This window comes from Pelodiscus sinensis, chromosome 6, assembly GCF_049634645.1.
Source record: "Pelodiscus sinensis isolate JC-2024 chromosome 6, ASM4963464v1, whole genome shotgun sequence".
NCBI classification, from domain to species: Eukaryota; Metazoa; Chordata; order Testudines; family Trionychidae; genus Pelodiscus; species Pelodiscus sinensis.
Window position 1 is genome coordinate 31,284,759 of NC_134716.1, and position 24,461 is coordinate 31,309,219.

The window sequence follows — 24,461 nt, forward strand, 5'->3', positions numbered from 1 at the left end:
CTAACCTTTTTAAAAGTTTTAAATAAAATTGAATTAAACTGGAAAACAAGATACCTAAATGCTTCTTTTCAGAAATACCAAATCAAACTGTTTTGACATTTCCAAAAAGCTTTTTATTTGACTGCAACAATATACTTGAATTTATTAACTGTTTTGGTCAACTCAAATCTACATTTTTTTCTGTGACAAACTGAGTCGCTTGAATATTTTCACCCAGTTCTATTTAACTGCCTTCCTAAACAGGCGTGCCTACCAATAATGGGGCTTTTCACATCAATTCTAGATTCTTTATTAATTCAGTTTCATTCAGAATATACACAGCTATATAATTATGCACTAAAACAGTTATTTTAAAACCCATATAAAAATGATTTGCTATGATGTGTTATGAAATGCCCACCAAGGTCAACCAAAGTGTTGATAACTGCTGTTACAGCTAATGAAATAAATAATAATAATAATAATAATAATAAATTAATAAGTAATGATATCAACCATGAATTTTAATTACTTGCTTACTTAAAAAGAAAAACAATTAATTTTTGGGCTTGCCAATTTAGATGTTCTCTTTTTAAAAGAACATGATTAAGTTCTTTTAAATGCAGGGAATGCAGGGGCAAGATTAGAAAGGCAAAGGCACAAAATGAGATCAAACTAGCTACAGGCATAAAGGGAAACAAGAAGACCTTTTATAAATACATTAAAAGCAAGAGGAAGACCAAGGACAGGGTAGGCCCACTGCTTAGTGAGGAGGGAGAAGCAGTAACAGGAAACTTGGAAATGGCAGAGATGCTCAATGACTTCTTTGTTTCGGTCTTCACCGAGAAGTCTGGAGGTGTGCCTAACGTAGTGAATACAAGCAGAGAGAGGGTAAGTTTAGAAGATAGGATACACAAAGAACAAGTTAAAAATCACTTAGGAAAGTTAGATGTCAGCAAGTCACCAGGTCCTGATGAAATGCATCCCAGGATACTCAAGGAGCTGATAGAGGAGGTATCTGAGCCTTTAGCTATGATTTTTGAAAAATCATGGCAGACAGGGGAGATTCCAGAAGACTGGAAAAGGGCAAATATTGTGCCCATCTATAAAAAGGGGAATAAGAACAACCCAGGAAACTACAGACCGGTCAGTTTAACGTCTGTCCCAGGGAAGATAATGGAGCAGGTAATTAAGGAAATCGTATGCAAACACTTGGAAGGTAATAAAGTGATAGGGAATAGCCAGCATGGGTTTGTGAAGAACAAGTCATGCCAAACTAATCTGATAGCTTTCTTTGATAGGATAACGAGCCTTGTGGATAAGGGAGAAGCGGTGGATGTCATATACCTAGATTTTAGTAAGGCATTTGATATGGTCTCGCATGATATTCTTATTGATAAACTAGGCAAATATAACTTAGATAGGGCCACGATAAGGTGGGTGCATAATTGGCTGGATAACTGTAGTCAGAGAGTTGTTGTTAACGGTGCTAAATCCTGCTGGAAAGGGATAACAAGTGGAGTTCCGCAAGGGTCTGTTTTGGGACCCGTACTGTTCAATATCTTCATCAATGATGTAGATATTGGGATAGAGAGTACGCTTATTAAGTTTGCAGATGACACCAAACTGGGTGGGGTTGCAACTTCTTTGGAGGATAGGGACATAATTCAAAATGACCTTAGCAAGTTAGAGAAATGGTCAGAGGTAAACAGGATGAGGTTTAATAAAGAGAAATGCAAAGTGCTCCACTTAGGAAGGAACAATCAGTTCCATACATACAAGATGGGAAGCGACTGTCTAGGAAGGAGCATGGCGGAAAGGGATCTAGGGGTCATAGTGGACCACAAGTTGAATATGAGTCAACAGTGTGATGCTGTTGCAAAAAAAGCAAATATGATTCTAGGTTGTATCAACAGGTGTGTTGTAAGCAAAACTCGTGAAGTCATTCTGCTGCTCTACTCTGCACTAGTTAGGCCTCAGCTGGAGTACTGTGTCCAGTTCTGGGTGCCACATTTCAAGAAAGATGTGGAGAAATTGGAAAGGGTACAGAGAAGAGCGACAAGACAACTAGTCTGCTAGGACGTGATCCATCATCTATGGTAATTGATAGAAAGATTCCTATTGATTTCAAAGGGAGTTTACCTGCCCCTCCCAAAAATACATCCTTTGTGCTAGACTGCCTCTGTGTTCATGATCATGTGTGGATATGTCACAGTACAGCCATGCTCCATCTCTTAGGGTATGTCTACACTTGCACCCTCTTTTGAGAGAGGGATGCAAATGAAGGCATTCAAAATTGCAAATGAAGCTGGGATTTAAATATCCCACGCTTCATTTATCGTTCGAAATAATTGGTAAACCTCATTGTATGAGGAATAAGGGTTATTTCGAGAGAAGGGTTTTCTCTTGAAATAACCGCATCTTAACAGCATCTGTTATTTCTAAATAGCGCTATTTAAAAATAGCGTCATAACGCAAATATGCAAATTAAGTGCAGGATATTTAAATCCCGGCTTCATTTGCAATTTTGAATGTCTTCATTTGCATCCCTCTCTCAAAAGAGAGTGCAAGTGTAGATATACCCTTAGTTAACTAGTGCACGACGTGTGTGTATATATCATCTCATCTTCCTTTCTGCTCTAATTTTTTTCTGAGTAGGCAGCAAGGCACTGAAATTTACCAGGATCTTGCTCAAACAAATACTCTAACTGATGATGGGGATGTAGCAGTCAAGAAGAGTGGAGGATGGTTTGATTTGTGTGTGCTTATATACACAATCCAGACCAAAGATGGAAAAATAGTTGTAATTTTAGGCTTGCTAGCCCTCCTGGCATTCTTGTAATTTATGCCTGAGGGAGGTTGTACATATATGACAAAATATGCAGAAGCAACGACTGTGTTTTGTGAATCTGAATGCATTTTTTGTAAATCACCAAATGTTAACTGATTATTGCTACTGGATTCAGTAAAGACCAAGAGTGGTCTGTTTTTTTTTTTAATTGACATTTTTTCTGACAATTGTATTTAGGAAATAGTGGAAAAGAGTTTCCATTTTCAGCTTTCAGTAATGCCCTTTCATAACGAAGAGCTGGTGTATTCAAGAACATAGTTGTGACTTTCTATTTTTTAGCATCAAGTTTTAACAGGCAAAACGCTACGTAAGCCAGTAACCCAGTCAACACATTACACTCCAGCCATTGGGCGAAGACAACAGGAACTGTATTCCAACATCACGTCATTTTTATCCTCACGGATGTAAGGGCTGCAATTTGCACTGTCTTCCATCAATAGGGAACAGAAATGCCCCTTGAATAAAGGGTAGAGTGATGGCAACATCATTTCGATGTTCCCCTCAGAGGTTTGGCTTTTGTTGTGCAGCTGTAAAATCCAGCCAGATCTCCAAAGGAGCTCTATGGGTGGACACAAACTGGGAAAAGTGCAGAAACAGCATGTCTTAGCTGTCAAAACCGTCTCTTTGAGGAACAGCCAGGCCCACTTTGGGAGCTATGGCAGCTGGTTCCTCATCCTTGGCAGAGACGGGTATGGAGCAGCTTGTGCAGCTATGCCCCAGCTCTTAAGGAGATTTATCAGCATAACCCAAGGAATGAATCTGATCCAATGGCTGTCCACAAACTACAGCCAGATTCAGTCTCTTCCTCCATTGCTGGACTGTGCTTCTGAACTCTAGTGTTAAACAAAAGCAACACTTTCCTTTCTGCAGCAATGTTGTCGGTCAGCTTGGACAGACAATACTGTGAAACAGCTGTAAGTTCAGGAAAGTGGCCTCAGGAGTCTTCTATATGCCAATACGCTGTGACAGGCATATCTCTGATTCTGCTTTGAGGACCAATCTGCAACTCTAAAACATTATTTAAACCTTGTATGGCATCCAAGGGCATATATTCATTTGAAAATGTTGTTCTTGAGAGGCATCAAAAAGATGTATAGCTTTCAAACACTGCACTGCAGACTGAGAAAAATGTCATAATCCAGAATCTCTTCTACATTCTTTTGGTGTGTAGTATTCCTGCTAGCCCAGCCCTCCTTTCACTGAAATGATTCTGGCGGTTTGTCTGCTGTGAGAAGTGAGATTCGGTTTCTAACGTGCCTTTGCCTGTGACACCAATGCAAGACATTCATCCCACAACTGCATTTATAATGGAAGAATACAGAGCATGTTTCAAATTCCTCATTGGGCGTCAGCCATGGTTCAGAACTTTTTACAATAAACTTATTACAATGGTATTGGCTCTGCAGTTAAGAGCCTGAGAGAGCTTCCACTACATGCCTCACTCTGAAACAAAAAAGGAGGTTCTTATTCCAGATAATTATATGAGAATCAAATTCCTTATGCTTATTCCTAGGCCAAAGGGTTTGGGGGTTTGTTTGGTTTTTTGCTTGTTTTTTGTTTTTGTTTTTTTTTTTCAATTTTGAGGTTAATTGGACAAGTCATACTTAAGTAGGAACACTTCAAAAACTTGGTTCATGTCAACTTTTTAAAAGTCAAACTTTTTTTTGCTAAAGCTTAGCTCAGAAAAGAGTAGTATGGTATAAACCTGCCACAGTTGTTACATACAAAGTTACAGTGCATACTAGTGGAACCGAAACAGTCTTAAAATTAAGATCGAATGGAAATTATATAGATTATTAGATGGAAATTAGATGTATAAGGGCATATCACAATATATTGGCTGTGGCGGGGGGGGTATACTCTTGTGACTTCTCCAGAGAAACAATAGGGGATGTGGTACTTGTACTAGCTAAGGAAAACTTCCTTTAGCCTAACTGTTTGGGGTGCTAAAAGCAAAAGATTCTAGTGCCAAGTGCCTGAGGTATCTGTGTGTGGTGCATTTAGTGACTATTGTCAGTAGCGCATGGATTTACAACAATATAATTGTCAAAAGATTATGTCTGCATGTAGTGTAATCTAGGTTCACATTTCAGGCAGACCACTAAAAATTGCTTCACTCTGCTTTTAGGTTAATTTCCCAAGCTTAACTCGTGCTGCTTAACTCGTTATTTTACATAATACTTTTTTTTTTTTTGCATCAGACATAATTCAATTGTGGAACTCATTGCTACAGGAAGTCATCTGAGACCTAGAACTTTGCAAGATTCAAAGAGATTTGACATTTATAAGATAACAAGAATATCCAGTTATAATAGGTAATGCTAACAAGAAAACTGGAAGGGACAATAAATGTCATGCGTCAGGCCTTAAGCCTATCTATAATTAAATGTCATCCTCTTTTCTTATAATGTAGGTACAGATTTCCCCATATATGCCTGCTGCAGGGTTTCTCTTCCTCTGAAAGGAAGTTAGTATCTTACAAAGACAAGGCACATATTTATCCAGAGCTTGGTCTGACACAGTATGGCAGTTATTATGTCCTTATTCACCAAATGGCAAAGTTTCTAATGACTTTTGTTCTACTACTTTACCTCTAAACAATTTTGGGATCTGTTTATTTAACATGAACTAACATTTCCTAACAAAAATATTTACAGTTCTCCAATAAGTTTAAATTTAAACAGCTGTTTAAAAAACTAGGCCCAATTCTCATTTACACTTTCGGAGAGGTTTAAAGAACCCATGATGTAAATCAGATGCAGGTTCTCTATTCACTAGGCTTTTTATGTCCTGAATGTGGAATTAGGCATCTCCCATTACACATTCTGCCACTCCTGTTTTCCCTTTCCTGTAACTTCAACCAATAAATCTGCAGTGTGCCAATATTAAATGAACAAAGATCTCTTTGTTAACTGGGCCCTTGAGAAAAGCTTTGCTCTGGTGGACTAAAAACAGTGTGTATCTGATTCAAAGTGCATCGATACACTGAAGCTAAAAGGTGTGGATTCCACTTTGAGGAGATGCTAAGCACAGACGCATGGCCAGGATGGCAGAAAGGACTTGACATCTTGAATATACACTTATGGTCTCAGCCAGGATCGGGTAGTCCTTACTACTTATGCCACTGTAGCTATTATAAGCCTGCAAGTACCTTCTAGCTCCACTGCAGCTATACCCTAAGGCTATGTCTACATTGGCGCTATCTTGCGCAAAAGTGGCCGCTTTTGTGCAAAAACTTGCTGCCTGTCTACACTGGCCACGTGTTCTTGCGCAAGAATACTTATGTTCTAATGTATGAAATCAGTGCTTCTTGCGCAAGAACTATGATGCTCCCGCTCAGGAATAAGTCCTCTTGCGCAACTGTTCTTGCGCAAGAGGCCAGTGTAGACAAGCAACATGAATTTCTTGTGCAAGAAAGCCTTATGGCTAAAATGGCCATCAGAGCTTTCTTGTGCAAGAGAGTGTCTACACTGGCATGGATGCTCTTGCGGAAAGGCACATGCCAGTGTAGACACTCTCTTCTGGAAGAGTTTTTGCACAAGAACTCTTCCACAAAAGAGTTCTTGCGCAAAATCATGCCAGTGTAGACGTAGCCTAAGTGCATCTTGATTGGCATTATACTGTCCCTGTGGGGTGCCGTATTTAGCCACTCACAGATCTCTAGGACCTCTTTGACTCTGAATACAAAAGAAGATCCTTTCATGTCATACAGTTAGCTGCTGCAGTAATGTCATGAATGCAAGGCAGAAAAGCTGGTGATGGGGGCGGTAACATTGGTTATCACATGCTGTTGTCACCCATGACAATTCAGTGTCAGGCTGTGCATGACTCCAGGGCTACACGTTTGAAAAGGGACAAGCACAAGACTATATTTCTATCATTAAGTTGACTAAAAAAACCTTTTTTTTCCAAAGAAAATACAAAGAACAATGGAAAATGTGGCAAAAGCAGATGACAGCAAATTATTGGTAGGGGAGATACATAATCTAAGCAATTCCATACGCGCAAATGACTGCCATTGGGTAGCTAATATTAAAGGCAATAGGCTAGCTCTGTATTATGGGCAAGGAGGTATGTTCCACCTGCTTGTGTCCTCCTGCTTGCTACAGTGTTCTTCGAGCTAGAATGAGTATAAACAGCCATGCTGAGTATATCCCCACCAGCTGCAGGTGGGCTTGTAGTCAGCACAGCTCAGCTCTGTCTACACTGTTGCTGCCCTTGCTAGTGGCTTGCAGTCCTACTTCTACTAGCACTAGTTAAATGAATACGTATGAGTACACAAGCAGGAGACTAACATCAGCTCATAAGATAGATATGGCCTCAGTGTGAAATGTGTGTATTCTCTTTTTGTGTTTATGTATTTTTTGCAAAACAAGTATTTAAGAATTCTTATTAAAGACCATTAAATAATGGCAGCTTCTCATCAGCTGGGAGGGTTAAAAGGCTATGAAGTAGAAGTCCAGGGAAGCGTCCAGAGGGGTAAGCAGGCTGGAAAAAAGAGCTTCAGCCAGCAAGCTATGAACTGACTGATAGGCGGGAGAGAAGAAGGCAGGAAGGAGCTCAGGGCACAGTCAGAATCAAAGAACCATGATCCTGCTCATCTCGCTCAAGAATACCCCTTGACAGACTTGGGAGTGAATAAAGGGTTTTCAGACTCCTGGACACCAAGAACTGATTGGTAGCCCCACTAGGTTATCCATGCCCAGAGGCTGTGCCATGCTTGGCCAGGAGTGCCATTGAACTGACACACCACCTCACAGGAACCAAAGTATTATCCCACTTCACAGATGTAAAAACTGAGGCAGAGCAATCAACTAACTTGCTCAGAGTCACTGCAGGAAACGGTGTCAGTGATAGGATGAGAATTCAGGGTTCGTAGGCTCCCAGCATTGCGGTAAAACCACACAGACTCCTGATAGCTCATCATTTGCATTGCCAACGTTCCAGGGATTTCCACAAGAAAACAAAAAAAGGCAAATGATCAGGGAGACCAGCCCCACATCTTTAAAATCAAGTAACCTCCATAGCCCTGGACAAGGAAATACACAAAGCAAAAATTTCAACATTTCATGAAGCAATATGAGCATGAAGTGGAGGGTTATTTTGTGCCTTTCTTTGAACAAGACAATCTTAATTTAAAAATTGAGGCGGAGTTGTGTGTGTGTGAGAGAGAGAAAGATCATTCTCTTTAATTTTCTTCTCTGTAGATTTGAATTTTTTCCTGTATCCAGACTGCCAGGGTCTAGTTCAAGAAAACATGCCTATTCATACAGGGCATGTACGCACATGCTTAACTTTCAGTCAATGAGATGTAAAGATATGCTTAAAACTAACCATAATCACTATCCTGAAAGGGATGCATTTAAGTATGTGTGTGCTGAATTGAGGTCTCACTGAGGTACTTAAGCACTTGCTTAACTTTAAGCACACAGGATTTGTTCTAAAGCTCATTGAAGCCAAGAGAGAAACCACAAATTATTTCAACCAACATTGGATTGGGCCTTCAAGAACTCCCACAGAAGTTTGGGATTGACTACTTCCCTCGGGGGGACTCAGGTTAATTGATTCCTGTGATGATGACTATGCTATAAATACATATGTGTATTGTTTTTCCTCTACTTTCACTGTGATCTCTCATGCGTGCTACCAAAACAAATGTGGTTTATATGCAATGGCCTCCTCGCCCATGTCTCTCTTTCTCATTGCTCTTCATTCTGAAACATAAATAGAATGGGAATTAAAAGCTAAGGCAGGGAAATGGGGAAAAATGTGTTCTAATGCACAACAAAAGCTACCTCTATCCCAGAAGCTGGACATGATTCCCAGATTGCACAGGCTAGCTCAGGCTCAACCTAGCATGCTAAAAATCGTAATGAAGTTGTAATGAAGCATGGGCAGTTGCAAGCAGCAGCACAGGCTAGCTACCCCAAGTACATACCCAGGGGGTCCAGGCGGGTTTGCCCTTGGGGCAGGTAGCATATGCCATTGCTCACTCCTACCCATGATGCTGTGGTTAGACTAGCTTTTTCAAAAGAGCTAGCACAAGTATGTCTGCTCAAGCTGTGAATCTCCCCCATTGCATCAACTGTAGTCTTAGCTTAAGAGTCCATAACCTTTCCTTTCTGCCTATTTTAAGTTCATTTGAAACTTGGCAGCACTGGAGAGTCTATTGCTAACTTTCTGGACCATTCTTTCACCATTTATCTCTAAATTGACCTTATTTTTTCCATTAACAAACTCTGTACAGGTTGAACCTCTCTAGTCTGGCACTCCCTGATCCATCAACATCCGTGGTCCAGCATGATTTTAGTTAGCTGGATGTCCACTTACCACGGCCGTATTCAAGTTTCCTGTGGTCTCATAAAGTTTGTTTGCAGCCACCAGTCCTACCTGTCAGTGTTCTGTGCTGATATTTAGCTCTAATTTACCCCTTAATGTCTTCTAAGAGCCCAGTAAGCAGTGGAAGTGTGGGTAATGCTGATAGCCAATACTGACCTACCATGGTCCAGCAAATTCTCTGGTTCAGCACCTGTCAGGTCCCAAGGGTACCAGGCTAGAGAGGTTCAACCTGTAGCTGGAAGGGCACCTATCCTGCCAGGTGGAAGCAGTTGTTTTTAGCACTGCTTCAAACTACAAGGAGCTGGGGAGATGGTGTTTTGTTTTTTAGAAAATGTCATCCCATTCTTAAATGCAACATACTGTAACATGCCGTGCCCTCATGTGGGAATGTCAGAAGCCTCCTGCAAACTTCTCACCATTCATAAAACAAAAATGAATGTAAATTAGAGCTCAGCTTATCTCTCCTCCCTTTCAACAGATCCAGGCTAAACGGGCAGTTAACTTAGTGGAACAACATTAATGAAATGGTTTGACTGAAAAACTAACGGTGCTAAAATCTGAACTGGCAAAGTCTGTATAAAGTCAAGTTACAACTGAAGACTCTGGGGCGGGTAACAGACATCATAAAACCACCTCTGGATTTAGTGCTTTGATCAGAAATATTTTGCTATTGAAGAACCAGGGCAGCAGGATAACAGGGCTGCCACTTCTGAAAATTTTGCTCTATTTGTATTCCTTTTTCTGTTTCGCCCTGTTGAACTTCTTCCCTGCACAGTTACATGTCTGTGATGTTTATGGACTACTGATACATACAGGCCCAATGACAACAGGGGGCAAAGAGGACAGCTGCCCCAGAGCCCAGCCATTCTAAAGGGCCTGGGGCTCGTTGTCACGGCTACCACAGCCCTGCCCTTTCTACCTAAAGCCCCGGCCATTCCGGGAGCACAGAACCAAGCTCCTCACACACCTTGCCCAGTGGCCCAGCATGTCTGTCACCTTCCCCCTGCCTCCCCCCGCATACCCAGATCTTCCAACAAACTTGTACAGTCTTCAAACAGAAGTGATAGTCTCAATGCAGAATTTATTGTGTGAGGTTCTATGGACAGTGTTACAGAGCAGGGATAAGGATTATTGTACAAGACTTAAAACAGGTCCACCAATATACTAAGGTCCATATAATGGAATCATCTAAGTTTCTAAGGCAGTTCCCATGGGGTTGTTGATCTATAAAGCTGCATTTGTGTTATCTTTAAAAATGGGATATCGTTAACCATGGGGAGATGTGTCAGTTGCTCTATTATATAGAAAATGCCCAGAGTCCAAGCCAGCAAATATGAGAGCCCCCTATTCCTTTAAATGTACAAACAGGAATGGACACTGCTACCAGTACCCTCGCAAGGTCAGCAAGTGACAAGTACCGCAAAGGATTCCATTGTTCACACCATTCCAACTGAGTCAACATCCACTGTGAGTGAAAGTTGTACAGGAGAGAAAATACTCATAGGAATAAAGAATGGAGGGAAAATTCCGTGGGACTGTAGCCCCTGGTCTAACAGTGGAGATACTCATCTTTGAATGGAGAACTCCCAGTGATTGGTCATAACTGAAAAAAAGAAGAAACTCTTAAAAAGAACATAAGAACGGCCACACTGGTTCAGACCAAAGGTCCAAACACCCCAGTATGCTGTATTCCAACAGTGGCCAATACCACATGCCCCAGAAGGAATGAACTGAGCAGGCAATTATCAAGTGATCCCTCCCCTGTAACCCTTTCCCAGTTTCTGACAGAGGTTAAGGACACCATTCCTACTCATCCTGCCTAATAAGCATTGATGGACCTATCTTCCATGAATGTATCTAGTTCTTTTTTTAAAGTCCTGATCTTCACAACATCCTTTGGCAAGGAGTTCCACAGGTTGACTGTGTGTTGCATGAAGAAATACTTCTTTTTGTTTCTTTCAAACCTTCTGCCTATTAACTTAATTTGGTGACTCCTAGATCTTATGTTACAGCCTATAGCAAAATCATGTGTGTGTTTACTCACATATTTAAACGTTTCATAAAAATACTGGTACCTGGCAAGTTCCCCTGCTATGGAAAAACACTCTTTCAGGGCTAGGAAAATGCTGTTTGATCTCCCTATATTACATCTCACCACATGTCATTTTCTGATTGATGAAGTAACTTAGGGAACAATATCAGTGTGTAGACTGTTGCCTTGACAAGCAGTCAATGATTACTGAAAACACATTGTTTATGCAATTTAAAAATCAGTGGGCATATTATACACAAGCTTTTTTTTCTGGAGCAATGAAAAAATACTGAAATGAATGTGTTAATAAAAGGCAAAGGTTTTTTTTCTATTTTTAAGAATGCTTGACTAGCGAGGATCATGAGTTAGTGAGTTAGCCATGATGGATGCAAGAAAAAGTGCTACCCACAGTTGAGTGTGAAGCCAGAAGCTCAGCTGACCACTAATACAGAAAAAGGTGTTACTGTACACAGTTGTCAGAGCAAAGGAATGAGAATTAAACTGAAGCGAAGACAGGGAAAATGAAACAAACTACCAGAGAAGGTGGGAAAAAAACCTCTTAGATGAAAAGGCAAAATATGGTGAAACTTATTTCCTGCATCATAGCTGGAAGTCTGTCTGAAAACAGCCATTTCAAAAATACCAGGCCAGACCCTCAGCTGGTACAAATCTATCTTGCTTCATTGACTGTAATAGCTCTCTGCTGATTTACACCAGTTATGGATCTGTCCCTGTATGTACCCTCATTTTTGAAAACTTCATTCTGGCCTTAAAAATCAAAGTTTCAACCACGATGCACCCAAATGCAAATGTATACAATCAAAATTTAACGAGAAAAACCGAGCACACATTCTTGAGGACGGCACACGAAATGGACGTGGCCAAATAAAAAGTAAGTAACCCACATTCTTTTATCCATTTATAAAAATATGCGTAACACCTGTATCTGCAGAGATGACTACATTTCCGTGTACAGTTTGTAAAATGATAACGTTCTGTCAGAGGGAACATTATAGTGGTTTTCAAGTATCTAAAAGAGTGTTATAAGAAGGAGGGAGAAAAATTGTTCTCCTTGGCTTCTGAGGATAGGACAAGAAGCAATGGGCTTAAACTGCAGCAAGGGAGGTTTAGGTTGAACATCAGGAAAAACTTCCTGCCTGAAATAAACTGCCTAGGGAGGTTATGGAATCTCTCTCTCTGGAGATATTTAAGAGCAGGTTAAACAGACACCTGTCAAGGATGATCTATTCTAGATGGTGCTTGGTCCTGCCATGAGGGCAGGGGACTGGACTTGATGACCTCTCGAGGTCCCTTCCAGTTCTAGCATTCTATGATTCTATGTACATGGGCTTGTAGTGGCCAAAGCACAAGAGAGGCATATACCGTATTCAAGTAGACTGTGCTCAGAGAATGATGACTTTCACAGTTCTCATGGTTTTTGGCAAGAAAGCTGGAGTATATCCATCCTGTGGGATGGAACAATGGATCAGAAACATAGCCACTGCCCCTCTGAGACCCTTAAGCATGAAACCGCTGCGTCTTCTCTTACAACCTTCACCCACCCTCTGCTCTGCACAGGTCTGCAGGGATTGTGTTGAATCCTTGCTGTATGCATACTGTACTGATTATACTACCTACTCTGGCTGCCACCCAGATGGCAGTTTTTTATGATGAGTAAAAACTGAACTAATCCTGTTCTCTAACCCCCGCCACTAAGCCATGTCCCTTTTGCCAAGCCATGCCACTCCTTTAAATGGTATCATGAAGGAACTCCCCCACTGGCTACTACAAGATATTGGCAAAGCTTTTTGCTCTCCTACTTATTCCCTCACCCTCCCCTCCTGGATGCTAGGGGGCAAGGAAACTCTGTTCTCTCCCCTTATCTCCTGGAGGAGGGAAGTAGTATTGGTTTCATCTGTACACAAAAGGGAGGTGGGTTCCACATCAAGGAAAAGTAAGTAGCCTTTCCATCCAACTTTTCTTCTCTCAAACGCTTCCACATCACTGAATCCATTTCATCCACCTCTTCCCCTTGGTTCAATTCACACAGATTAAGCACAGTGGGACATGAATCCCTGACTAGCACTTTGATTGCCTGAAGGCTATATCTGTGCTTCATAATCCTATCACTGTAGGTCAGAACTGCTAACCCACTACACCAGTGTTTCTTAAACATTTTAAGACCAAGAACACCAAACAATATTTTTTTTAATGAGTAACACCAAGGATTTTTTGTCGAGGGGAAAAGGGTCGGGGGAAAGTTATTGAAGTGGTCATTTTGAATTCTGTTGTTCTCCGCGGCACACCTCCAACTGCCGCGGAATACAGTTTAAGAAACACTGCACTACACAGAGCCCAGAAGCCCTTACAAACAATGGAACAGAAATTTCTAAAATAATCTTTTTACTGTTAGGGGAATAACACCAGATGAGAAAAATCCATGTTTCTCTGGAGTTCTTCTCAACCAAGCAACGTAGTGTGATGAGTTTGAAAGTTAAGAGTGCAGGGGGGTGTACTGTTTCACAGAGGAGATCCAGTCCTTCTTTACCACACATTTTGGATAGATGGGCCTGCTGTGTCTTTTGAAACACGTGTGTAGACAGCAGGATTGCGAAGCCATGGGGGCCTATGAAAGGACTGACCTGAAGGGACTATGTAGTAAACAGAGCCTTTAAAAAAATAAAGGGGTGGTCCTTCAAAAGACAGCTCAGAACAGAATGGGGTAAAGGTTTCCCTGGAGAAACGTATTTGATTTCATCTGAATAGGAATGGAAAAGGACTATGCATTATTTTAACCTTTAATTGCTCTTCCTGCAATCTACCAAAACTGATGCAGAAGCAGACAAGACCCTGAAACTCCCACACTAATTTATTTATCAAATTTCCAGCAAAAAAAATTCACAGTGTCATATACGTCACCCCACCACACATCATTCAGAAGCGGTCTGCTTTTACAATACTTACCTTCAGTACTGTTAAATTCAACCCTTTCGATAACCCTTTCGATGTTAATTCCTCTCTAACAGAATTAAATAAAACCTGACCCCCCTCTCATTAGGTCTGGGATGGCCGTGCACCTACCGCTTGCTTTAGATTCGGAGTACGAGGGGCTATCCTCGAAAGTGAAGATCTGTGGAACGCACGCAGGGGTGCTAACACTCTGGCCCAGGTAGGAAGCAGGAGAGTAGTAGGAGTGCATTCTGTACGGGGAGCTCATGGCATGTCGGCTCTCTGTGCTTTTCATCTGTTTAAAGAAAGAATGTGAACAGCAGTATATAAAAGCTGAAGCAGAGGTGGGCAGTGAGATTGATTTGCACCTTGCAAATTTCTCACTGTTCTTAACTTACATATTCCTGACTTAGATTCCAAGAAAAAATACATTCACTTTCCTAGGACTTTGGTTTAGAAAATGTAGTACATGGGAAATGCTAGAGCAAGAGCCTAGCAAGAGCCTGTTTGTTCCCAACACAATAATATCCCTGTGAGCTTTCTAATCCCATTCTGTCTACATGTTCAACCTTGCCAACAGTGGCAGAGATGAACAGTAGCCAATTCAGTCTCAGCAGCCATTCTGTCCTTTGAGTCGCCAAAAAGACTAGTGACTATGGCACCAATGGGTGATGTGAATTACTAAGCTAAGGACGCACATACACATTCCCTAGAAACCAACAAAGCATGCAAATCTGGAGCCTTATACAGACCCCATCAACAAAATGTCGGAGCACCTCACACACATTAATGAATTTATTCTTAAAACCCAGTGAGGCAGAAAATATTATATTTCCCTCTTTTCCAATGGGAAACTGAGTCGGACAGAAATTAAGGGACTGCCTCAGTCACACAGGGAATCTGTGTCAGAACCAGGAATGGAACAGCTGTTTCCAAGTAGTAAAAACTCTGATCAAGGATAGAGACCAATACTCAAAAATGAGGGCTTATTCTATTGCCAAAATCCCTTGAGCCAATCTAATCTGCCCTCCGTGCTTCATATTTATGAAGTACCCAAACAGAATTAACTACACTTTACATTTTTATGTTATGGAAATTGGCATTATTATTTGTTTAAAATTCTATACCATGAGCCTGATATAAGAGTTAAAGTTAAGCAAGAAATCTAGAAAGCCTTAATTACTAAAATAACATTAAAATACTATGTGCAAAGGTCATACTGTATTATCTGGCTTCTACAAATTGGTTTGCCATTAATTTACTAGTAGAGAGAAAACTTTGAGCAAGAGATAAATGATGTAAAAAGTATGTATTAATCCTGTAAATCTATCCACAGATAAACCTGTACAACTATGCCACCTGAAGTTCCTTATCTAAGGTACAGGGTACATGTACTACATACAGATGGTGGGCCAAATTCTTTCAGCAGTTAAACCCATATCCCAGGCTCTGTGCAGTGCTGCCGCTTTGAAGTACTCCCTTTCCCCCCCCTCACACTGCTGCCTCTATCTGATAAAGACAGCAAGTGGGGTGGTTAGGGGGAGGGAGCGACTACAGGCAGTCCCTGGGTTACGTACAAGATAGGGACTGTAGGTTTGTTCTTAAGTTGAATCTGTATGTAAGTCAGAACTGGCATTCAGATTCAGCCGCTGCTGAAACTGATCAGTTTCAACAGCAGCTGAATCTGGACACCAGTTCTGACTTACATACAGATTCAACTTAAGAACCCCAGGCGTCCCCAAGTCAGCTGCTGCTGAAACTGATCAGCAGCTGATTCCAGGAAGCCTGGGACAGAGCAACTCTGCCTCGGGTTTCCTGTAATCAGCTGCTGGTCAGTTTCAGCAGCGGCTAACTTGGGGACGCCTGGGGCAGAGCAGCTCGGGTGCTGCTGGGTTGGTCCAGTAGCGCGGCCGCTCCTCGGCGCTACTGGACCAACCCAGCAGCACCCCAGCTGCTCTGCCCCAGGCGTCCTGATTCAGCCACTGCTGAAACTGATCAGCAGCGGCTGAATCAGGACTCCTGGGGCAGAGCAGCTGGGGTGCCGCCGGGTTGGTCCAGTAGCGCCAAGGAGCGGTGCTGCGGGACCAACCGGCAGCGCCCCACCTGCTCTACCACAGGCCCCGGGCTTTGCTCCACGTCTCCCTGGTCTACTGGGGGGGGGCACTAGCTGCGTCCCCCTCGCCCCAGCAGACCAGGGAGACGCGGAGCAAAGCGGCGGAGGACCCGGGCCGGATCGCGGCGCTTCCAGATCAGCTGGAAGCGCCGCGGGTCCGGCCCCGGGTCCTCCGCCGCTTTGCTCCCCGTCTCCCTGGTCTGCTGGCTCCCCCAGCAGACTAGGGAGCAGCTTTTCTCGCCCCGGAGGAGGCGGGCGGCGGGACCAGGCGTCCCGCCGCTCCAGTCCTCCGGTGCGAGAAAATCCCCGTTCGTAACTGCGGATCCAACATAAGTCGGATCCGCGTAACTCGGAGACTGCCTGTAGTTGACTAGTGCTTAACATTTAGGGCAATATCCTACACTCTGTTTTGGGATTAATGTCCAAGTGATGCGACTAAGATGCTTACCTATTTGGTTTTATGGCTGCAACCTGATCTTACACAGTTATAGATATACTTAGAGATAGACAGGCTACTCCTACACTCCTGAAGGTATGACTAATATAACTAATAATAATAATATTCATTTACAAGATGATTTTCTGCTCTCTCCAGGATAGGTACAAAACCCATAATAGAAACCAATGAAAACTTACTCCGAGGTAAGCAATGAAACAATGTTAAACAAACATCGGGAACCAATTCCTTACCAGGTAGCATTCTGAAAACTTTTTGAAGTCAGAAGTAAGGATGTTAAATATTGATTAATTTACTAGTTGAGTAGTCAGAAGGGGCTTAGGCCTTGCTTAAAAGAGGTCAAACTAATGGCCCTAATACCAGACAGTAAGGCACAGCCCAAAACACAGAGAGGCCAGGACTACGACACAGCTCATGTCCCATCTCCAAATCCACAATGCCCTCTATGACCTAAGAAGATAAGAACTCAATAGAGAAAGCCAAAAGCACAGTATAAGGTACGTAGGATCCAGTCTGTTTTCAAGGCTTTGAGTGTCAACATCAAAGGCTCCTCCTTCTCAATACATGCACCTCCGAGAGCAATCTGGGCTGAGCATGGTAAAGCAGACAGTAGCAGAACCACCTCTGCCTGCGTCTGGCAATCGTGTTGTCATGTTCTATGAGACAACTGTCCAGGCAGCTTTGTTTTTAGGCCTGCTTTCCTTGAAAGCAACTGTTTCTGTATGTGTGGAGCCTGTGTGCGTGCACTAAACATATCACCTGCTGGAGATAATATTATTTGATCAGCAATAAAATGGAAGAACTGCTCAATGGCGCTGAATGAATGTCTTGTTTCCTTCCCCTGTAGGATGTGGGCGATGACCTGTTTCCCTTCCAGCCTTTTAAAGCTTCCCCCGCCCCCCACCATTCCTTAAAAAACAACTCACCTAAAAATCCCAGGATTCAGTGAGTTATTATGGCTATTAGTATTTGTATGTGGTAGCTGGCGGCAAGAGACGTGTTTTATCATCTTATTACCCACCCCAAGTCTGTGAACCAGAGTACAACCCACAGACAGGCTTGGCTCTGCAAAGAATATGCATTGAATTAACCTCTCAAGAAAATCTAAAAGCTTTAGGCTTTGTTTTATTAAACTGCTTAGAATATACACCACTGTAAATCTGACCCAGAAGGTTTTCTTTTCATAGCGCTTGGCTACCCTATTTTGTAGTAACAGTAAAACACCAAGCATACATAAACATTCTTGACCTTAGTGCGATATTAATAATGGGGGCCTACAAGATCATTACCCAATGCAGTTGGCGTGGGTGCAGGTCAATCGGTATTAACCCATTCAGCTATAGCTAGGTAAGGAGTACTTGCACCCTTGGTAATAAGTAAAAGAAGGATGCTCAGGGCATGAACAGGAGTTTAAAAGAGTGTCCGGGGGGGGGGGGAGGGGGCAAAGGGGTACTCTCCTTATCTGGTATTTGCCATAAATATCAGGATCCATTTTCTAACAGCAGGATGCTGCTGTGAGGTAGCTTGTCAAAACTGGCAGGCAGGCCCCAAAGCACGGGTAGCAGTCTCCTGTGCTCCAGCTTGCACATGGATCCCTTTCATTTTGAAAGCAACCTTTAAAATAAATCTACAACGTAAGCCTCCCTTCTCATGCCCCATACCACCGGCTCCTTTGTTTCTTTGTTACACCCCCAACTGCACGTTGTCTTACACTAAGTTTGTAAGCTCTTTGGGACAGGGAGAGGGCCTAGCATAACCAGACCTGACCCCAGTTGAGGCCTGTAGGCACTACTGATGAGAAAGTTTAACCTGCTCTTTTCACTGGGGCATAATTAGCAGGCCTCTCTTCCAAAGAATTACAGGATTGTAACCAAGCATTCTTTTTACAAGACAGAAAGGACGACAGCTATTGGTTAGCTGACTCTATCACCAATAAATATAGTACTGCCCTTGCTCTGCACTCTAGGGTTGCCAGGTGTCCAGTTTTCACCCGGACAGTTCAGTATTTGTATCCCATCTGTCTGGTATTTTCTGTTTCTCTCAGACATAAGGCCAGTGGGGACATTCTTCCCCTGCTGCGTCTGGCAGGGGAAGCATGGGGATTTAAATGCGCAGTGAGCTTTTTTTTTTTTGCTCAACCAATTTTTTTTCCACCATGTTCAGGATTTTTTGTGAAAGTATCTGGCAACCCTACTGCGCTCTTGAGTTTCTTAGTTTGAGGCAGTTCCTGACAGTTGCATTACCACTCCTATTAGCATTTGGGAACCCAATGGGGCCCAACTCTGTCATCAAATGCACAGCCAGGCCACGGCTCTCAATTGACTCTTAAGTCATAATGGAAGATCAAGGGGGAGGGGGGGAGGAATATGGCCCATTCAGTATTCATAGTATATAGTGCAAATACAATATTGAGTCAAAGGATATACTGCAGTGTTTCTTAAACTGCTGTGAGGCAGTCGGAGGTATTTCATGGAGAACATGGAGTTCAAAATGGCCACCCTTAAAGGGGGAGGCAACTTTTTTTTTTGGCTCAATAACTCCCCCCCCCCCTTTTTTTTTGCTCAACAAAAAAATCCTTGGTGTTCCTCATTTAAAAAAAAAATTGTTTGTTGTTTCTCAGTCTTAAAAAGTTTAAGAAACACTGATCTACTGTGTACAGATAATGGGTGATAATGGGTGAGAGGGGCTTGAAAAATGAGAAAGTAAATACAAGGGAGCCAAGAAACCATGTCAATGGTAACTTCGGAATTCTTTTGTTGCTGTTGCTTGAAAAGACAGCAGAGGGCTCTGGCAGTTGCAGGTTCAGATGCATCTGTGTGCTAAAAACTGTCACATGAAAGCCTTTGACATTTAACATAAGGACCAGAACACCCAAAGCCTCTTGCTCGCCGCCGATGGCCGATAAACCAAAAAGAACATTTAAGAGTGATACAGGAGCTCAGGGAACTCCACCAGATGAATTCCACTAGGGAATTCTACCAGATGACCTCCCTGATACCACAGAAGAGGTGGATGCAGCCCAGCCCCATCTTTCCAGGCCCCTTGCAGCAGCACCTCTGCCCTACAGGTACCTTGTGGAGAGCTCTCAATGGACTCAAAAGCCCCTACAGGAACTCGTCAGACCAAAAATGGGGAGAAGATCATGCTGCTGCACTTGGCTGCTTAATCTTCTTCTTCTAGGCCTGAAAAATAGAGGCATTGCCAACCCCAAGTGTTCAAAGATTGGGAGTCAGATCCCCAAAATCATGGGAGTTAAAAAAAATTAGGAACGCATTTAAAAAAAAAAAATAAGAACTGAGATTTATGAAAAAGACCAAATATCTATCATGTGACTCATGATAAAACTGAAGGGTGGGAAACACTGTGTCGGAATAAACACACACCCAGAGAGTATGAGCCCCTCCTTTAGGGCCTGTACCTGCCATTGCACTTGATGACAAAGACCCTGCAGAATTCGAAGGGGGCTGGGAATAGGCCCTCTGGGAGGCAATCAGATGTCGCAGAAGAGACTGGTAAAGTAGTTCCTTCAGAGCCACGCTGCCCAGGATGGAGCAGAGTATCAGGGAAGGAGGGAGTTGTGCTGAGCACTTCTAGTGCAGGGTGATTTTGCAGAGCCCAGGGAATCCATGGGTCCCTGGGCTAAGAGCACGCAGGAGAAACCTCATTCGTTCTGCCCCCTCTCCCCAGCTTCCTCCCCCCAAAAAACCTCAGAGAAGTTCCTTGCAGAATTTTCCTCCTCCTTTGCCCACTCCAAATGATTCTTCCATGGGAAGGAATGAGCTGGGCAAAAGCTAGGTGTGAAGAAGCTAACTGCCTCTCCATGTCAAACGCCATGCAAAATAAACACAACGAGCTGACCACATCTTTGTTTGTGTAGCTGGCCCAGCCCATTCCTCAGGAGAAAAGATACAAGGAAGAAATTACTTCTTCCTCCTGAAGTGCCCATTTCGGGAGGAGACAGATACTGCAAAAAACACAAGAGTGTGATCTTGGACAGGTCACTTAACATACAAACTCCATGACTCCACTTCCTCAATGGCTCATACATTAGCCACGCTCCTCACCCTCCCTTCCAAAGCTGTCTTGAAATTCTGGCAGAGCTCTGGCAGAGCTGTTTTGGCTTCCATGTATGTATACCTGGTAGGAGCTACTAACTATTTTAGCATTAACCCCTTTCCCTTCCCTAAACTTAAAAGCTAAGCCATTTTTAGAGAAAATAAAATGGCATCTAGCATTTATTCACAGCTCTCTTTTAAAAACCATCAGCATTCACATTTCAGTGTTCTGGTATGAGATAAGAGGATGGTCTTGTTCTTGTGGCACAGGATTAAGAATCAAATAAGTGACCACCCTGCTCTGCTGTGCCACCAGATGGCTGTGTGACCCTTGAACAAGTAACTTAACAAGTCTACATCTCAGTTTCTCCATCTGTAAAATGGGGATAACACACCTTCCCTACTTCATGGGAGTGTCATTAACTAACTAAGACTCACATTTATGAGATCTTCAGACAAAGGTTGCTTTGGACATGCTCAGTCTTATTACATTAGTACTGTTTATAGAATATTTTTGTTCATTTCTAAAACGTATTAAGCACATTCTGCAGGAAGAAAAAATAAATAAACAATGACACCATGCGTTGAATTACTTTGATTCTAGCATGGAAAATGCAGGAGACATCTATATCTGTCCTTCCTTGATAGACAAACTTAATTAACCTTTGCTATCCTGTTCCAACCTACTGTTTTAGACAAAAGCAGTGACCCAGAAACAGTATGTTACCATCAGAATCTCAACTGCAGTGACATCAAGAGATATAGCCCTATCAGCAGTATCGGAAAATAAACCGCTTAGATTAGCTCCTCTAAGAATTATGGATTATATCCATGTCACACATGAGCTGTCAGAAACATTAGGATACTTTTAGCATAAATCTGTAGTGTGAAGGGTATCTTATGAATACAGTACATAATATACTGCTTACAGGGCACGTCGGGATGGTTTCAGGTTACTTGTGAAATGCACATGTACATTTAGGTATTTTTCACCCTGTGTGTAAGCTTCTGAGTGCATATTTTTGCAAATGGGTCAGCTTTATAAAAGAAAAATGATGTCAATATAACAGGAGCGAGACACTGCAAAAGGTGACGAAAAAGATGACATATTTTAGAAAAGGCGGTGACTATCCTTAGAGATGCTTGATCACAGCTCTTCTTTTGAAACCCATTTTTTTTCATGGAGATCATGTTTTTTAAATCCTTAATAAATGAGGTGGTTAGGTCAACAGCCTTCACCAAGCATTTTAGAATTAACAATATAATTTACTGAGAAAAATGAATGTTTCAGCCTGACCTTGCACAGCGGTTATTTCAGATTTTCAGCCTACACTGCCATAAGGAAGGAATGAAAATGGAGGGCTTTGGAAGTGAACTTTGATGATTGTACAAGTTGCCTTTTAAAAATAAAGCTTTAGCATTTCAGTTTTGGATCCAGATAGCATCTGAAATCCAGAGACTTGGTAAAAAGCTTTAGAGAGCTTTTCCCACTCCAGAATCTTTGCTGAAGGACACTGCCCCACCCTCCAGCACACCAGAACCCCTTCTCAGAGACAACTCAACAGCTGTCTGAAGCAGAAGGAGTCTTCTGAAGGAAAAAGCTGATAGACTTATTCAAACAAGTTACCGTCTGGCAGCAGAGAATGGGAGAAGGTAAACACCTGCTAGAGGCACCACATTCAGAAGTCAGCATTATCCTTCAGCTTTGACCATCCGCCCAGCTGTTATCATGATCCATTGCCTTCTTATAGGAGAGAATTTAAGCCTAACTAGATACAGATTGTGCCATCCAAGCTTTATTTTTGTTCCTGAAGTCAAGAAGCCATCTCAACATTTATCATTTACCTCCATCTAAACAGGAACCAGTGGCATTGGTCCCAGAGACAGAAATTCACCTAAACAGGAACCAGAGGCATTGGTCCCAGAGACAGCAATTCACCAACCTTCATTAATGTGTGCAGACTTGCAGTGCCAATATTGTTCAAGTCATTTCACTGTTAACTGGACAGAAGGCACATGCATTTCTGTTAGGATATGTCTACACTACAGAGGTTGGGAAAACAGCCATTTTTCTGACAAAACTTGAGGAACGTTCACACTGCAATTGCGTTCTTATGCAAAAAAACTGAAAGAACAGAAGGGTTTTTCTGGCATTGGTAATCCTCATTCTACAAGGAAGAAGTCTTTTTGCGAAAGATCTCTTTCGCAAAAAGCCGTGTGTGATCGGGGAAGAGGGAGTTCTTTTGAAAGAAGAGGAAAGAGGAAAAAACACAGGTGCCCTGGTGGCCATTCCATCCATAGCAATGGCAGTTTACATGCGAGAGTGCTGATAAACTCCATTCAGTCCATTCAGTCTGGATGCTCTCTTTTGAAAAAGCAGATCACTTTTGCGATGCATTTTTGCAGTGTGAACGCTCTCTTTCGGAAGAAGTTTTTTCTGAAGATCTCTTCTGAAAAAAACTTCTTCCAAAAGAAGCCTGTAGTCTAGACGTAGCCTTACAGAGAACAGCGGTGCAATTGCTAGGGGCAGAAATAGGACGAAAAGAGAGAGAGAGTGAGAGAGAGAACTTTTAAGCCTATGTTTTCCACTTTCCCTTTCTTATGAACATGTGAGCACTTTTTATTTATCCACTATATATTTGAGAGAATTTGTCTGTCTATCTATGAGTCTGTTTGTTCAAGATCTTCTCCGAAACGGTCAGAACTAAGATTTCCAAATTTGGGATGCAGCTTCTTCTTATCATAACTTAAATCAAGGTCAGGGTTTGATTGTGCCAGGATATTGGGATGTGCCTGGAATATGACTGTTTCTCATCAAATGGAAAGGGAGGGGTTTGCTAGTAGGGACAGTTATACTGCAGAATGATCACGGGGGAGCATGCACATGAATAAGACAGTGGTGGCTGGGGGCAGGGCTTTGGATGTTGCTAACCACCATACCTGGATAAGTTTCCTATGCTGGTGGGCCCGACCCAGCCCCAGAGAGCCACCGCCTGGCCACCAACACTCCAGAGAGCTGCCAACCAGCCAGTGCGGCCTCCACTGCTCCAGCCATCAGCCAGTCCCGGGAAACCACCAGTCAGGCAACATAGCCCCTGCTGGCCCGGCCAGCCCTGGAGAGTCGCCGCCCCACTCCTACACCATCAATCCATGCCCTGAGCCCCTCCTTACCTCCAACCTTGACTTCTGCACCACCATACCCTTAGGCTCCTGTCCTGAGCCCTCCGTATCCCCAAGCTCCTGCCTTCACTCCTGCACCATCACACACACCCAGTCCCCTAGTACTAAAGGACTCAAGCAACACTGGGTCAATGTGCTACTTGAAAAATATTTAACACTCCACATCAGCTCTTATTTGAAAATCTGCCTTAAACGGGCAAGAAAACCTGGCTTTAAGTAACCAAAAATATATCAGAGAATGTAGTGCATGCTGTTCTTTTAAACACTACCATCTTTGTTATGCTCATTGGATTGTGATAGTTACAGGTTCCTGAAAAATTATATACAAACAAATGAAACGTTCAGAGAAATACCGTAAGACCAATCTTTCCCATCACAGGAATACATGCCAAATGATGCATTAATCTTCTTCATTGTCCACACACACACGCTCATGTTACCTCTCCAATCATTTCTCCTGCTCCATAAATTCATGTTTCTAGCCCAAACACCAAACAGCTCTGCTA

General features: G+C 42.6%; 1 protein-coding gene across 2 annotated transcripts in view; it reads right to left on the reverse strand.

The window, feature by feature from the left end:
- DMRT1 (doublesex and mab-3 related transcription factor 1) overlaps positions 1-24,461 on the reverse strand; it is a 79,690-nt gene that overhangs the window by 23,866 nt on the left and 31,363 nt on the right. Inside the window, exons 4-5 of one of the 2 annotated variants that reach the window (XM_075931191.1) lie at positions 14,283-14,445; positions 12,585-12,667 (exon numbers count right to left, since the gene is read on the reverse strand). In XM_075931191.1, coding sequence (XP_075787306.1) covers positions 12,585-12,667; positions 14,283-14,445 — 246 coding nt within the window. 2 annotated transcript variants of the gene reach the window in all.